Source organism: Rhinoraja longicauda, chromosome 11 (assembly GCF_053455715.1).
Source record: "Rhinoraja longicauda isolate Sanriku21f chromosome 11, sRhiLon1.1, whole genome shotgun sequence".
Lineage (NCBI taxonomy): Eukaryota > Metazoa > Chordata > Chondrichthyes > Rajiformes > Arhynchobatidae > Rhinoraja > Rhinoraja longicauda.
In genome coordinates, this window is record NC_135963.1 from 39071240 (window position 1) to 39087005 (window position 15766).

Genomic DNA, 15766 nt, shown 5'->3' on the forward strand with positions numbered 1-15766 from the left:
ATAATGCAAGATATATGGGATGAAAGTTTACAACATATACATCAATGCTCATTGAATACTAGACATTCCTTAATACAATTTAAAATAATACATAGATTACATTATTCGAAGACGAAATTAAATAGGATTTTTCCTAGTATCTCTCCTATGTGTGATAAATGTCAATTTCAAGAAGCTAATTTAACTCATATTTTCGTAACTTGTATAAAAATGCAAAACTTCTGGTTGGAGATTTTTAAAATAGTTTCTAAAGTTATTAATAAAAAATTAGATATGGACCCAAAATTAATTATATTAGGATTATCAGAACATACTACAAATTTTACAGTAAGTCAGGTACATTTTCTTGATTACAGTCTAATAACTGCGAAAAAACTAATACTTAAATTTTGGAAAAAACCAATAACCCCCACAATTAAAATGTGGACTATGGAAATGACAGAGACCCTGCATTTGGAAAAAATAAGGTTTGCCTTAATCGACAAACCTGAGTTATTTTTAAAAATATGGTCTCCATTTATTGAATTTTTAGAAAAGTAAATGGGTTTGGCACAGGACTAAAATTAAAAAAAATTAAAAAATAAAAATTTAAATAAAAAGTTGAAACTTGAGTTGGGGGTTGGATGTACAGCTGTGGTTTTTGTCTCCCGGATCTACTCCCGTTAATTTTTATTGTTAGATCCTTTTTTTTTTTATTAACCCTCTTACTCTCTCTTCCCAAGTTTATAGTTTTATATTTTTATTTTTACTTTCTCTCTTCAAAAATTTAAAAATTGAAGCTATGTAAGAACTTTGTAACAAATGTGTTTTTTTAAAATTTCGATTTGTACATATGCTTTTCAAAAAAAAAAAAAAAAAAAAAGAAAGGACTGGCAGGTGGGCAGAGGATGTGGGGTAACTCTGTTGGTGAGGGATGGAATTCAGTCCCTTGCAAGGGGCGACATTGGGACTGACGATGTAGAGTCACTGTGGATAGAGTTGAGGAATTTTAAAGGTAAGAAGACACTAATAGGAGTTATCTACAGACCCCCAAACAGTAGCCTGGAAAGAGGGTGTAGGTTGCAGCAGGGGCTAAAATTGGCATGGAACAAAGGTAATGCCACTGTAGTTATGGGGGATTTCAATATGCAGGTAGACTGGGAAAATCAGGTTGGTTCTGGACCCCAAGAAAGGGGGTTTGTAGAGTGCCTCTGAGATGGATTCCTAGAGCAGCTTGTACTGGAGCCTACGAGAGAAGGCTATTCTGGATTTAGTGTTGTTCAATGAACCAGATTTAATAAGGGAACTCAAGGTAAAGGAACCACTTGGAGGTAGTGACCATAATATGATTAGTTTTAATCTGCAATTTGAGAGGGAGAAGGTTAAACCAGGAATATCTGTGTTGCAGTTGAACAAAGGGGACTATGAAGGCATGAGAGAGGAGCTGGCCAAGGTCCAATGGAAAGGGATCCTAGCAGGAATGACGGTGGAACAGCAATGGCAGGAATTTCTGGGCATACTCCAGAAGATGCAGGATCATTTCATTCCAAAGAGGAAGAATGATTCTAAGGGGAGTAAGAGGCAACCGTGGCTGACAAGGGAAGCTAGAGATGGAATAAAACTCAAAGAAAAGATATATAAGATAGCAAAGAGTAGTGGGAAGCCAGAGGAGTGGGCAACTTTAAAAGAACAACAAAAGATAGCAAAAAGGGAAATACAGGCCGAAAAGATGAGGCACAAAGCGAAGTTAGCCAAGAATATAAAGAAGGACAGTAAAAGCTTCTTTAGGCATGTTAAGAGAAAAAGATTAGTAAAGACAAATGTGGGTCTCTTGAAGGCAGAAACGGGTGAAATTATTATGGGTAACAAGGAAATGGCGGAAGAGTTGAACAGGTACTTCAGATCTGTCTTCACTAAGGAAGACACAATCTCCCAGATGTACTAGTGGACAGAGGATCAAGGGAGACAGAGGAACTGAAAGAAATTCACAATAGGCGAGAAATAGTATTGGGTAGACTGATGGGACTGAAGGCTGATAAAACCCCAGGGCCTGATGGCCTGCAACCAAGGGTACTCAAGGAGGTGGCTCAGGAAATCATGGACGCATTGGTGATAATTTTCCAATGTTCAATAGATTCCGGATCAGTTCCTGTGGATTGGAGGGTAGCTAATGTTATCCCACTTTTCAAGAAAGGAGCGAGAGAGAGAAAACGGGGAATTATAGACCAGTTAGCCTGACATCGATGGTGGGGAAGATGCTGGAGTCAATTATTAAAGAGGTAATAACGGCACATTTGGAGAGCGTTAAAAGGATTGGTCCAAGTCAGCATGAATTTATGAAGGGGAAATCCTGCTTGACTAATCTTCTGGAATTTTTTGAGGATGTGACAAGTAAAATGGATGAAGGAGAGCCAGTGGATGTAGTGTAGCTAGACTTTCAGAAAGCCTTTGATAAGGTACTACAACGGGAGGTTGGTGAGCAAAAGTAGAGCACATGTTATTGGGGGTAGGGTATTGACATGGATAGAGAATTGGTTGGCAGACAGGAAGCAAAGAGTAGGAATAAACCGGTCCTTTTCAGAATGGCAGGCAGTGGAGAGTGGGCTGCCACAAGGCTCGGTGCTGGGGCCGCAACTATTTACAATATATGTTAATGATTTGGATGATGGAATTAGAAGTAACACTCGCAAGTTTGCAGATGGCACAAACCTGGGTGGCAGTGTGAACTGCGAAGAGGATGTTAGGAGGTTGCAGGGTGACTTGGACAGGTTGAGTGAGTGGGCAGATGCATGGCAGATGCAGTATAATGTGGATAAATGTGAGGTTATTCACTTTGGCGGCAAAAACAAGGAGGCAGATTATCTCAATGGTGTCAGATTAGGTAAAGGGGAAGTGCAACGAGACCTTGGTGTCCTTGTATACAAGTCACTGAAAGTAAGCATGCAGGTATGGCAGGCAGTGAAGAAAGCTAATGGCATGCTGGCCTTCATAACGAGAGGATTTGAGTACAGGAGCAAAGAAGTCCTTCTGCAGTTGTATAGGGCCCTGGTGAGACCACATCTGGAGTATTGTGTGCAGTTTTGGTCAAATTTGAGGAAGGACGTCCTTGCTATTGAGGCAGTGCAGCATAGGTTCACGAGGTTAATCCCTGGGATGGAGGGACTGTCATATGAGCAAAGATTGGAAAGACTAGGCTTGTATTCACTGGAGTTTAGAAGGATGAGAGGGGATCTTATTGAGGCGTATAAAATCATAAAAGGACTGGACAAGCTAGATGCAGGAAAAATGTTCCCAATGTTGGGGAGTCCAGAACCAGGGGATACAGACTGAGAATAAAGGGGAGGCCATTTAAAACTGAGGTGGGAAGAAACTTATTCACCCAGATCGTTGTGAATTTGTGGAATTCTCTGCCACAGAATGCAGTGGAGGCAAATTCAATGGGTGAATTTAAAAGAGAGTTAGATAGAGCTCCAGGGGAAAGTGGAATCAAGGGATATGGGGAGAAGGCAGGCACAGGTTACTGATTGTAGATGATCAGCCATGATCACAATGAATAGGCATCCTCCAGCACCTATTTTCTATGTTTTTCTATGTCTATGTTTTCTATGTTTTATGACTCTGACTTCATATATACTCTGAGCACTTTAGAATCCTTCAATCATATGAAAGGCAAATATTATCATTGTTTCCAGAGGTTTTCTTTGAAAGAAAATGTTAAATTATTACAAAGCTCATCACTTTGGATGCATAGAAAATTATATTAGCCTTTCTTGTGATTTAATGATTTTTTTGGTAATTTCCAGAAATTAGAATGGGTCAGTACTTGCTGTGAAATATTAGCAATTCTGTGCAATTGCTGGCATCTCTCCAAATTTATGCTGGGAAACTGGTTGTTGGAAGAGTAAGTCCATTTATTTCAATGGTTGGGGTGGGACGCGGCAGCGGGAAGAGGGGGTGGGGCAGTGCTGAAAAGGCTGCAAAAGACCTAGGACAGTGGTAAATTTCTAGATTACTTTATATCTTTTAACCCTAATTTTAAAAGCCAACTTGGTCCGCATATATGAGATGGTCTGAATGGTCTGGTTCTATGCTTTATAGCCCTATGACCGAAGGTTTTTGAGAAGTTTGTTGACTGGCTAAATCAGGTACTGCAAAAGGTAAGTTTATGCATAAAATATGGTTTAATAATACTTTTGCTGAGATTATATCTTTGAAATAATAGGCAAGCAAGATTTATTGATGAGCAAGATTTTACCCTTTTGTATCCATCTGCATCAGCCACATCTTGCAAAAATCCTGCCAACAGTTACTTTGATAACTGATAGTACTTCTGGAGTTTTTCAGTTGGAAATTGTTAAAATCGCTTCAGGCGTTTGTTCTATCTATCCATCAGCCTTTCAATTAACTCTGTTGTTCGACCCATGATTTTATGCTGTGCAGAAGAATTCCCCTTAGAACTGAGCAGGTCAATGAGGTTTCCTGTCCTTGTGTTAGTTGAGGTATAAAGGTACAGGCAGCAATGATGCATTATAAAACATTTAATATTTTAAAGATAAAGACTACTGGGGACATTATTTTGCAATTTATAATGCACACAATTATTGTGAAGGTTGATTACTTTATCAATTAAATTGTAATTTTTGTTTTACAGAGTCAGATAACATTAATGGATGCACCAGTTTTTAAAGCTATTCAGCCTGAGGTGAGTTTCGTTATATCACTGTCTCTAAAGGGCTTGTCCCACTTAGGCGATTTTTTAGGCGACTGCCGGCGACTGTCAAAGTCGTAGCAGATCGCCAAAATTTTATTTTACGATATGACAATGACCACGACAATGCCGAGACAGGTCGGTACAAGTTACTTTTTTTGTGAAACTAGCACCTGGCTAAGAGATTAAACGTGGTTAAATGGATTTTTGTGTGGGCATTCTTTGAAAATGTACGAGAGATGCATATCTGATTTCTGGGTTACATATCTGGGTTGGGAGCCTACTTTAAAAGTAATCGCTGATGGCCATAAACATCGCAAAATTCCCACGCTTACCTGACCGTCAAACTGTTGCCTTCAATCTACCTGTCAAATTAATTTAATATTACGTGCTTCTAAATGCATCTGCGGCAACCTAGCAAACCTGGGGACAGCATGCGACAGCGACCGCAATGAGCTACGATACCTGGTGACAAGCCAGCTGTCGCCGAGAAATTTCTAGCAGGTAAATTTTTCAGCGACGCGCCAAGATCCGCTACGATTCTTTGAAGACTCCTCATGATCATGCCCACGACACCCCGGCAAACGTTCGGCGACAGCCTAGTCACCGGCAGTCGCCTTCAAATCGCCTAAGTGGGACAGGCCCTTAACAATAGGCAATGTAATGATGAGTAATAGATGCTGTAATAATGATCAAAGGCATTATGTGAGTTATTGGTTGATTGCCGTCATCCCATGATACATTATGATTCTATTTTGTTCCAACAGCCTCAAGATGTTTGCAGTTTATCACTTGAGGTTTATCAATTTCATTTTTTGGTCAGTAGGTGGACAAACTGCCCTTCTGGTCTGTCTCAGACCTTTGATTAGAAATGTCATATCACAATCAAATTCTGCTAAAATCTGATGTGATGAATTGAAGTGGCAGCGAGGGTGTGACCCTAATGCTTCCTTCGAATTGATGGGCTTTTCAGGTGGAATCTTTAAAAATGATATGTAATGTGTTTGAACTAAGAGAGGCAGTGGTAATGAGAAAGGGTATGATCATAATTGGGGCCGTGACAAGTAACGGTGAGTTTGAACCATCTGATTGATCCCATGCTGAGGTGATTGTCTGAGGAGAGAAGGTTGATATGAGAGTGCTCTTTTGATATTGACATCGGGTCTGTTGTCTAATACTTCTGCTTCGTTCGTAGTAGAAACCAGTCAAATCAATGAACTACTGAGTTCTGAAGGGTTCTATTTGTATATGAGCTTTTCATTTCTAACATTTGTTAACTATGAGGGTGTAATAAATCTGACGTTGACAACTGTGATTTGAAGCGGGTGAAAACACTCAGGAGGTCAGAAGGCAATTGTGGAAAGAGAAATTATGAATGTTGGGGTATTGGCGACAAGGTTAGTTAGACTTTTTTAATGGAGATTATCATTGTCGGACACTTCTGTGGCGCAAATATTATTTGTGAATTCGTAGACTGTGCCTGAATGTTGGCTAGTCTTGTTACATACAGAAGACAGACACAAACAGCTGGAGTAACTCAGCGGGTTAGGCAGTATCTCAGGAGAAAAGGACTAGGTTTTTCAAGATTTTTTTAGATTTAGAGATACAGCGCGGAAACAGGCCCTTCGGCCACCGGGTCCGTGCCGCCCAGCGATCCCCGCACATTAACACTATCCTACACACATTAGGGACAATTTTTACATTTGCCCAGCCAATTGACCTACATACCTGTACGTCTTTGGAGTGTGGGAGGAAACCGAAGATCTCGGAGAAAAGCCACGCAGGTCACGGGGAGAACGTGCAAACTCCATATAGACGGCGCCCAAAGTCAGGATCGAACCCGAGTCTCCGGCGCTGCATTCACTGTAAGGCAGCAACTCTACCGCTGCGCCCCTTAGGTGATGTTTTGGGTCGAGACCCATCTTCAGACTGTCATGGAGAAGGGGAGCGAGAGATACAGGCATGTGAATTTTCCCCGGATTTTCCGCGCTTTTTGCATGATTTCCGCGTTTTTCACTTTGCCAAAATCGCGTTTACCAACGGAGAAATCGGATCGAAGAAAAAAAAGAAGAAAAAGAAAAGAAACGATGTAGAGCAGCGTTTCTCAACCAGGGTCCACCAGAACACTAGAGTTCTGCTAGAGGTCGTTTTGGGTTCCGCAAGAAATAGCTGCTGAATCATAGAAATCAGGACAAAATTACGAGAGCCCACTTGAAATGCCCCCGCCCTGGAAGTCTCCCCGAAAATGTGGCACCTATACTGGGCAAGGCAGCCAATCTCGACCTCATTGGAACTTCCACGGCCGATCGGCGGGTTGAATTTGCAACCTGCGGCCGGGGCTCTGGAACTCCAGCCCAGCTGGAACCAGCACATCTATCCCCATTTATCCCCATAGCCGACTTCCTTGGCCAGCTGGATAAACCAGCAAAGCTCTGGAATCAAGAGTGCCAGAAAGTCATTGGTGGAACTGTAATGAGTAAATATTAAATTTAAGTGCAAGATTATATAAATAAAGTCATTAAAATAATAAAAATGTTATTAGTATAGTGACATATTCACATTATTTTGTAATGCCCATTTTTACATTGAAATGCACTAAAAGAGACTTGAAACTGGTAATTTTGTGTTTAAATTTTCAAAATTTTCCAATTTTATGACCCCCGCTGTATGCCTCGTGCAAGCGCGCGGCTCTTTTCCTCTTTTTTATTACCTCATATGCCTAGATATATAAATGGTACTTAGGAGAAATTAATGGAAGATATGCTATACTTCAGTTCTAGCCATGTGGGTCATGCTCAATATCTGTCCAAATTGCTTGAAATTCTTTGGTGGATATTGGCAATGAACAGCTACTCTTAATTTGAGCATATGTTCCATCTATAGTCATTGAATAGGTGCTTCAGAGCAGTAATATTTATTTTCTACTCATAAGATTGTGTTGGTGTTCTTTGACGTTTCCCACATTGCATCACAGACCCAATTTTATGTAGAAACAATGCTAATTAAAATAAATGTACCATTTAATACTTGAGAGCAGTTTTTAGGAAAAAACATTCATAGATTTATTGCCTTTTTAGTGAGTCTTTATTCTGACTCAATGTATTAATGCACAGATCATTTAATGCATTAAGTCATAAAACAAATTATTTGAACACAGATACTCCCCTTGTGAAATGAAAAAGTGTAACTAAGGGGATAATAGGGTCCTTCAAAGACCAATCTCCTATAATGATTGTGACAATCATCCCTTCTGCCTGCTATTGAAGCTGTTAATAGATATTGAGCTGTTGAGAGATATTTCAGAATTTCTTGCTTTATTACAAACCAAATGGTCAATGTCTTGTTTTCAGTTTAATAGGTCTCTGAAAATGCTAGTCCAGCAAAAGCTTGGAACTTTCACATTTCTGTGATCAGTCAATCAATGCTGGAGAACACTCTTCCCCAGTTAAGCTGTTATCAATTCTTTTAGCATTCTCTTGACATCTTCATAGACCATTAAATATCCTTGTGTGAGGTCTATTCAACCTGAAAACACTGTCTAGTCTTTTGTCCTGGATTGGTTGTTTTTAACCCCTTTCTCTTCTCATAATAATCCTATTGCTCACATGAAGACATCTTTTCCCATCATCCTTTTGTATATCTATATATTTATATTTCTACATTTCTTTGCAACATTGGATAGAGGCAATTTGGCTCATCAAGTAGATGTCACAGAGCAATCAGATGCCCAGCTAATTTTCCCTGTAAATTTCCATCAACTCAATCCAAACTTTACTACTCGCTAACACAGGGGTCAATTTATGGTGGCCAATTTAACCCATTAACCCCCAAACCTTTGTTATGTGGTAGGAAAACCATGCTGTCATAATCATAATAGTAATTTATTAGCCAAGTGTGTTTTGTAACATACGAGGAATTTAATTTGCCTATACAGTTATACCATTAAAGAGCAACAAGACACCCAAATAATTTTTTAACATGAACATCCACCACAGCATCCCCACATTCCTCACTGTGATGGAAAGCAAAAAAGGTTCAGTCTCCTTTGTTCTCCCGCAGTCAGGGTGCCTCGAGCCTTCCGTTGATGGGACGAGCCTTCCGCATCGGGGCGATCAAGCTCCCGCATCGGGGGGGATCTCAGCTCCCTGCGCCGGGCGATCAGACTCCGGGTCGGGGCTAATCGAATCTCTTGCGACTTTGGAGCTTCCCGATATCGGTCTCTACCTGAGATTGCAAGCTCCATAATATTAGGCCGCAGAGTGACCAGAGATACGATCCGGAAAACAATTGCATCTCCGGCAAGATAAGAGATTGAAAAAAGGTTTTACCCGACCCCCTCCCCCACCCCCCACATAAAACAAACCAGAGAACATTAACACATACTTTTTAAAACACACTAAAAATAACAAAAAAGGCGGAAATTCAGACTGCTGGCGAGGCTGCCATCGCTGACGGCGCCACCGGGTGGGATGTGCAGAATGTGCCAACTCCGCACAGACAGCATTTGGTATTAGTATTCTAACCTAGCCACCGGCGCTGTGAGCCAGCAATGTACTAGCTGTGCCTCTGTTTTTATATTCTGAGAAGGATATATCACAATATTTGTCAGCTTTTTCTGAATTGTTGTTGGTTTGGACATCAACGTTTTTCTATTTACCATGTTATTCCTGAGAAATTCTGACAAGTGTCATAATAGCGAAAGACTTCATGTGAAACATGACCATGACCAGTGAAACTTAATCTGCTATTCATGTTTAATGTTGGGAAATTTATTAATTACTTGATGTACTTGGAATTTTTAGGTTTGTGTAATTGTAATTGTTGAACATTTTAGGTGTCTTTCAAGCTTCAGCAACCAAAAGTTGACAAGGGTTTGTTCTTGCACAAAGAACACATACTTAATGAAAGCTGCTTCCTTGAGCACTGATTCATTTCTATCATAATCTTCGAATGTAATTGGAAAAAAAACATCTGATTGCATTAAAGCAATGAAAGAAAGATGAGAAACAGTCTGGGATTGCGAAGTAAATTGACCCCTCTTTCCATGTTGCAAAGAAAATGGAAATTGTAAGCTGAATCGTGAATATTTGCAGATATCGGTCAACTCACGGTTCATAAGAGGAGGGAATGTTAGAAATCAAGGGTGAGGGGTGATATGGGGCAGTTAAAAAAGTAACATAGAATATTCATGGAGTCTATTTACCAGCAGAATGTAGAGAACTCCAAGTGTAGTCATTTTGAAATCTGATATAGATTTACAATAATGTAAAAAGTCGTTAGCCAGCCACAGTGCAGATTTTAAAAGAAGAAATTTAAGTAATGGCTGTAATGGCAACTTCAGTCTTTTCCAATACACTGGATTGGACTGAAAACACCGATGCGCTATACAGAAAGGGCCAGAGCAGACTTTATCTGCTAAGGAGACTCAGGTCCTTTGGAGTGCAGGGGGCACTCCTAAGGACCTTCTACAACACAGTGGTGGCATCGGCCATTTTCTATGGAATGGTCTGTTGGAGCAGCAGCATCCTTGCGGCGGAAGGGAAGAGACTCGACAAGCTGGTCATGAAGGCCAGCTCTGTTCTGGGTTGCCCCCTCAACTCAGTGCAGGTGGTGGGAGAGAGGAGAATGACGGCAAAACTAACATCGCTGCTGGACAACGACTCCCACCCCATGCAGGACACTGTCACTGTCACTGTCACTGCACTGAGTAGCTCCTTCAGTGCCAGACTCCTTCACCCCAAGTGCGTGAAGCAGAGATATAAGAGGTCCTTCCTTCCCGCTGCTGTGAGACTGCACAACCAGCACTGCTCCCAGCAAACGAGTCAACAATAACAGCTAAGAACACACAGAAAACTGATGACAATTTATGTATCTTTTATTTATAATAAATGATCTCTTGCTCTCTTGCTATCCACTCTGCTGCTGTAACACTGTAAATGTCCCCGGTGTGGGACGAATAAAGGAATATATTATTATTATTATACACTCTTTTAATTGCCATTACTCCACAGGGAGCCAGTCTGTTCTTGACGCAAACCAACAGAGAGATTTCGTAAATGTATTTTCAGTTTAATTAGTTGTTTATTGAAGTAGTTGTACAAACAAGAAGATGAACATACCAGTGGCTTTACCTATTTCACATTCAAGTCATAACTGGCTGCTCTGTTCTCCCCATCTGCCGACAGCTCTCAATGCAGGCCTGTTGCAGGTCTGGTAAGAAATGTATCTCTTCCAAGCTCCCCGTGTCTAAATCCTCCCAGTCCCTGGGTCCCTGTGTCTCCAGAGGAGTTCTGGCTCCTCCCAGTCTGTTATGCCCATATATATATTCATCTAACGACAGCCCCCAAGTGTCCAAAGTAATACGGCAAGATATATCTAGACAAAATAATGTAATATGCTAAAGCAGCCAGCACCAACACAAATGGTTCCTACACACCGGCCCCTAATTGTTCTATGTATATAACGAAACAATTACTAATAAACATTAAAAGGAGCTATAAAAACTTTACACATAATCAAAAAAAGGTATGCACTACATGTTGGGCATCTAATCTACTTTAGTGACTCTTCAATCTTTAACGCCACCAGTCTTTGCTTTACTTAGGTATCAGCTTCTAGGAGCAGGCATATCTTTGTTATCGGTCTTTCCAAGATATTGCGCTTAGTCTGAAGTCGAACTGTGCGCACAAGGCCTTGTGCATCTGGTATGGTACCAATATTCTGCCCATTAGCCAAGAGCCTCGTAGTGCAGTGGAATCAGCCACCACGACAATGTCACCTGGAGCAAAGCTTTTTACCCTTGACCACTGTTGTCGTTTACACATAACGCAGTCTGTTATGATATTGTTTTGCAGCGGAGTTAGCTTTGATCATCCAGTATCTTTTACGAAGACGGGACAGCATATGATTTCTTCCTGTTCATGGATATGTCGTAACAGTAGTGTTGATATGTGAAGGTCCTTCAAGAGAATAATAGGATGTTTAGCCTCTTCAAGCATCGCTAGTCTATTCAGGCGACCGCCTACTCTCAGAAGTTCATCATTCAGCACCGGATCCAGTTTGTACAAATGACTGCATCTTTTGATACTATTACCACCAGCTTCTAGTCCTGATAGTTCTTCTTCGAATCTTTGTCTTTGACTGAAAGAGGTAATTGCACTTTCTGCTTGGGAAAGATCTTCAGAACATAAGCATTGTCCACGGAGTGTTGCTTTAAAGACTTGCCTCCTTTCAACCTTTTTTTCAGTTTGCCAGGATCCTTTTCTAGGCTACTCACAGCAGTTTGAATTTCCTTTCTCCTTTGAGTTAGCTGCACACGTATTGTCTGTACTTTAAAGCCAAATAACAGCTGTCTTCAGATTCCTCCATGATGAGAAATAGGTGATTAGAGAGTTTGTGGGGTTCAATGGATCTTTGACAACGACGTTCATTGTAATGTCTTGCTTGATTTCTGGATCATTAGCAGAGATTGCAGATTCCAAGTAAGGTTTTGGCCATTCTCTGTCTGGCTCACAGAGAAATTCTTTTACAGCTTAAGAAGCGGTCTGCTGTTAGTCCTCTGGAGGCTTCATCTGCAGGATTTTCCATTGTGCTAACATATCTCCATTGTGATACATCAGTAGCATCCCTTACAAAATAGATCCTATTTGCTACAAATGTTTGAAAGCGTTTGGTTTTGTTGATGATGTACTTAAGCACCATTGTGCTATCGGTCCAGAAGATGGATTTATCCAGTTGAAGCTGTAATCCTTTTTGCAGCATTGTGTCAACTCTGACATCTAGGACTGCAGCTGCAAGCTCCATTCAGGGATTTGTCATTTGTTTTAATGGTGCCACTCTGGATTTTCCCATTATGAATGCAATATGCACCTCTTTGCTATCGTTTTCCAATCTTAGATTTGAAACAGTACCGTAGCCACTTTCGCTGGCGTCTGAAAAGTGGTGCAGATGTGCATATCTGATTTGACCAAAGCTTGTAGGTTTCATGCACCAGTCCACTTTAAACTCCCCAATCTTGTTGAGATCTGCTAGCCATCCTGCCCATCGCTGAGAGAAGGTTTGCGGTATGTTTTCATCCCATCTAAGCTTCTCCTTGCAGAATCTCTGCATAATCAGCTTGGCTGGCAGAGTAAATGATGCTAGAAATCCTAAAGGGTCGAATATAGAGCCGACCACAGACAAGATGCCACATCTAGTGTATGGTAGTTCCTGTGCAGCAATTCTGAACTTGAACACATCCGTTTCAACTCACTAGCGCAATCTCAGTGCTCTTTGCATTGGCAGATTGTCTTTGTCCAACTCCTTGATCTCTTTGATTCTGTTTTCTTGTGGAATGGATGCCAATACAGAACGGCTATTGGAATCCTCCCATTTGGCAGATGGCAGTCAGGTCTTTTACCATCTAAACTGCTTCTTGTTCCGAAGGCATGGATTTTAAATAATCATCTTCGTAGAAGTTGTTCTTTACTGTGTTTGTCATCTCCGCTGGAAAGTGTGCTTTGTTGTCCTCAGCAGTTTTTCTTAATGCAAGGTTTACACAACTTGGTAACGACACGACTCCAAAAAGATATACCTTCATCCGGTATTCAACAAGATCTTGCTGTACATCACCATCGGGCCACCACCGAAATCGCAAATAGTCAATACATCAAAGCAACCGGTTCTTGTCTGAATCTGATGAGAACTCCAATGATTTAGTTGGTTAGGTCTGGACCCAGCAGCAGTTAGCAGTTAAGTGATGTTCCTTTGAAGACTGCACCACAGTCAAAGACCACCCTTAAAGTTCCTTTGAGTGATACACCCCGTGATGAGGGATGTACCAGAGTTCTCCACTTCGACTCAGCTGGTCCACTGGTATCCTTTCAACATAACCATTGTCAATCATTTCTGTGAGGAAAGATGTATATTCATCGTAAAACTTCTCATTCTGCCAAACTTGCGTTTCAAGCTCTGGATGCGTTGCTCAGCAATGCAACGGTTATTTGGCATGCTGTCGTTTTCTTGCTTGAAAGGTAAGTCTAGACAATAGTGTCCATCTGTTATCCTTGCTGAGCGATTCATAATATCCAAGAACTTTACTTCTTCTCTGGATATTTCTTCGGTTTCCTTGCTGGTTCTTTTACAGAAGTCGTGATTGTATTGTTTGACCAGTAGCTCCTCTAGGTTTGCAATGGATATTTGATTGACAGCAGCAGCAGGGCAGCCATTTACATCCCTGTTATCGTTGTCTTCTCTCAGGGTACCATAGATGACCCATCCCAGTAGGGTTTTAACAGCGTATGGTCCATCCCCTTGGCTGTTGACCTGCTCCCAAGGTTCCAATACCTTTGAAGCATTTGTCCCGATGAGTAGATCAATGCCAGTAATTAACTGAGAAACAGGCATGATTTTATGTGTGAACACATCAGATAGTTGAATAAAATTGTCTTTATCCAGACTAGATATTTCCAAACCTGAGATAAGACGACTGGTCACAGGCATCACTTGGTTCATGGTATGCAAGAGAATTTTGGTCCTTAGTCCTGTAATGTTCAGCCTTCTCATCAAGCTTTCTGTGCAGAAGGTAGATGAACTTCCATGATCCAAAAATGCATTTGTTTGCAACACTGTACTCCCCTTGTGGTTCTTTACTTGTACTGGAACAATGGAGAAGATGCAGGTTTCATCACCGGCCCCAATATGCCCACACATTTGAGATGAGAGAACAGTATTACTCGCAATTGGCTTTTCATTCTGTTCTGTATGTTCTGGTTTCTTTACTTTGTTCTTTTGTTCAATGTGATGTATTTCAGGATGATTTTGGTTGCACACATCACAAGCCAAACGACTCTTGCAGCCTTTGCTCATGTGACCTATTTTCAAACATCCAAAACAGACTCCCTTCTCCTTTAAGAAGTCTATCTTTTCTTTGTGCTCCTCCTTTTTGATCTGTGGACACTGCCCTAATGTGTGACCACTTTTGTTACAGAACTACAAGAACCTTGTGGCTTGGCAGTAGATACGTGTCTTTTTATTCCCTTTGTTGTCAGATTTTCATTAACGTGTGCTTCCACAGGTTTAACAGTTGTTGCAAAACTGTTTCCTCTTAGTTGCTGCCTTTCTCTTGCCTTAACAAAAGTAGAACTTTTGACAGTTGCAACTGGCTTGGCTTCCTGGATGTTTCCGAAGAGTGGATCTGATGGTATCTTCACTTGTCCCCTGATCTTTTCAAGAAACAATTCCAAGCCTTTCAATTGTTCTTCGAGTCTTTTCTGTTCTTTCTTTCTTATTTATTCTTCTTTTATTTTCAACTGTCTCTTCTCTTCTTCTTCTTCCTCAATCTCATGCTGGTCTTTCAGGGCGGTAACCCATTTCATGACAGCAGAGAACGTTGAAGATGCACACGATGAAGATTTTTTTTTTTTGCTTTACAGAATCCTTTCTGATATCCCCACCTTGTGGCTGAACATCAGATCTAACCACAGACGTACTTGTACGTTGCTATCCCTTTAAAACGTGTTGACGTAAAGTCGTATCAGCACAAGAATTCAAAACAACTGAATCTTGCGATGCTCAAGGTCACTTCTTTGTTCTCAGCATTCCAATTACAGCAGCCGTTTTCCAATACAGCTTTTGATATATAGCTATTCCAATAAAGCTTAATGCTGTACTCACTTTTCCTGCACGTTGGCTTTCAAAGTTTCCAATCTCTGTTAGTCAGATTCGCGCAGGTTTCGACCCTGTCCAGTCTGTGGGCTTCGGCGTCAGGCTTGTGAAGTGAAACAATCCTTATTCTGTCCAGTTGATTCACAAGTTCCAGTCACACTCATAGAGCCAGTTCTTACTTAAAATGGCTCTTTAGAGGCAATTCTTACTTTAAATGTAATGGCAACTTCAGTCTTTTCCAATACAGTCTCTTTAATTGCCATTACTCCACAGGGAGCCAGACTGCTTTTGACGCAAACCAACAGTTGTTTATTGAAGTAGTTGTGCAAACAAGAAGATGAACGTACCTGTGGCTTTACTTATTTCGCATTCTGGCTGCTCTGTTCTCCCCGTCTGCCCACAGCTCTTGATGCAGGTCTGGTAATAATTATGTAT

General features: G+C 40.9%; 1 protein-coding gene across 5 annotated transcripts in view; it reads left to right on the forward strand.

The window, feature by feature from the left end:
• Window positions 1–15766, forward strand: part of ralgps2 (Ral GEF with PH domain and SH3 binding motif 2) — a 252065-nt gene that overhangs the window by 74120 nt on the left and 162179 nt on the right. For all 5 annotated transcript variants that reach the window (XM_078407415.1, XM_078407417.1, XM_078407419.1 and 2 more), the window contains one exon: window positions 4631–4681. In XM_078407415.1, coding sequence (XP_078263541.1) covers window positions 4631–4681 — 51 coding nt within the window. The remainder of the gene's footprint in view (window positions 1–4630; window positions 4682–15766) is intronic.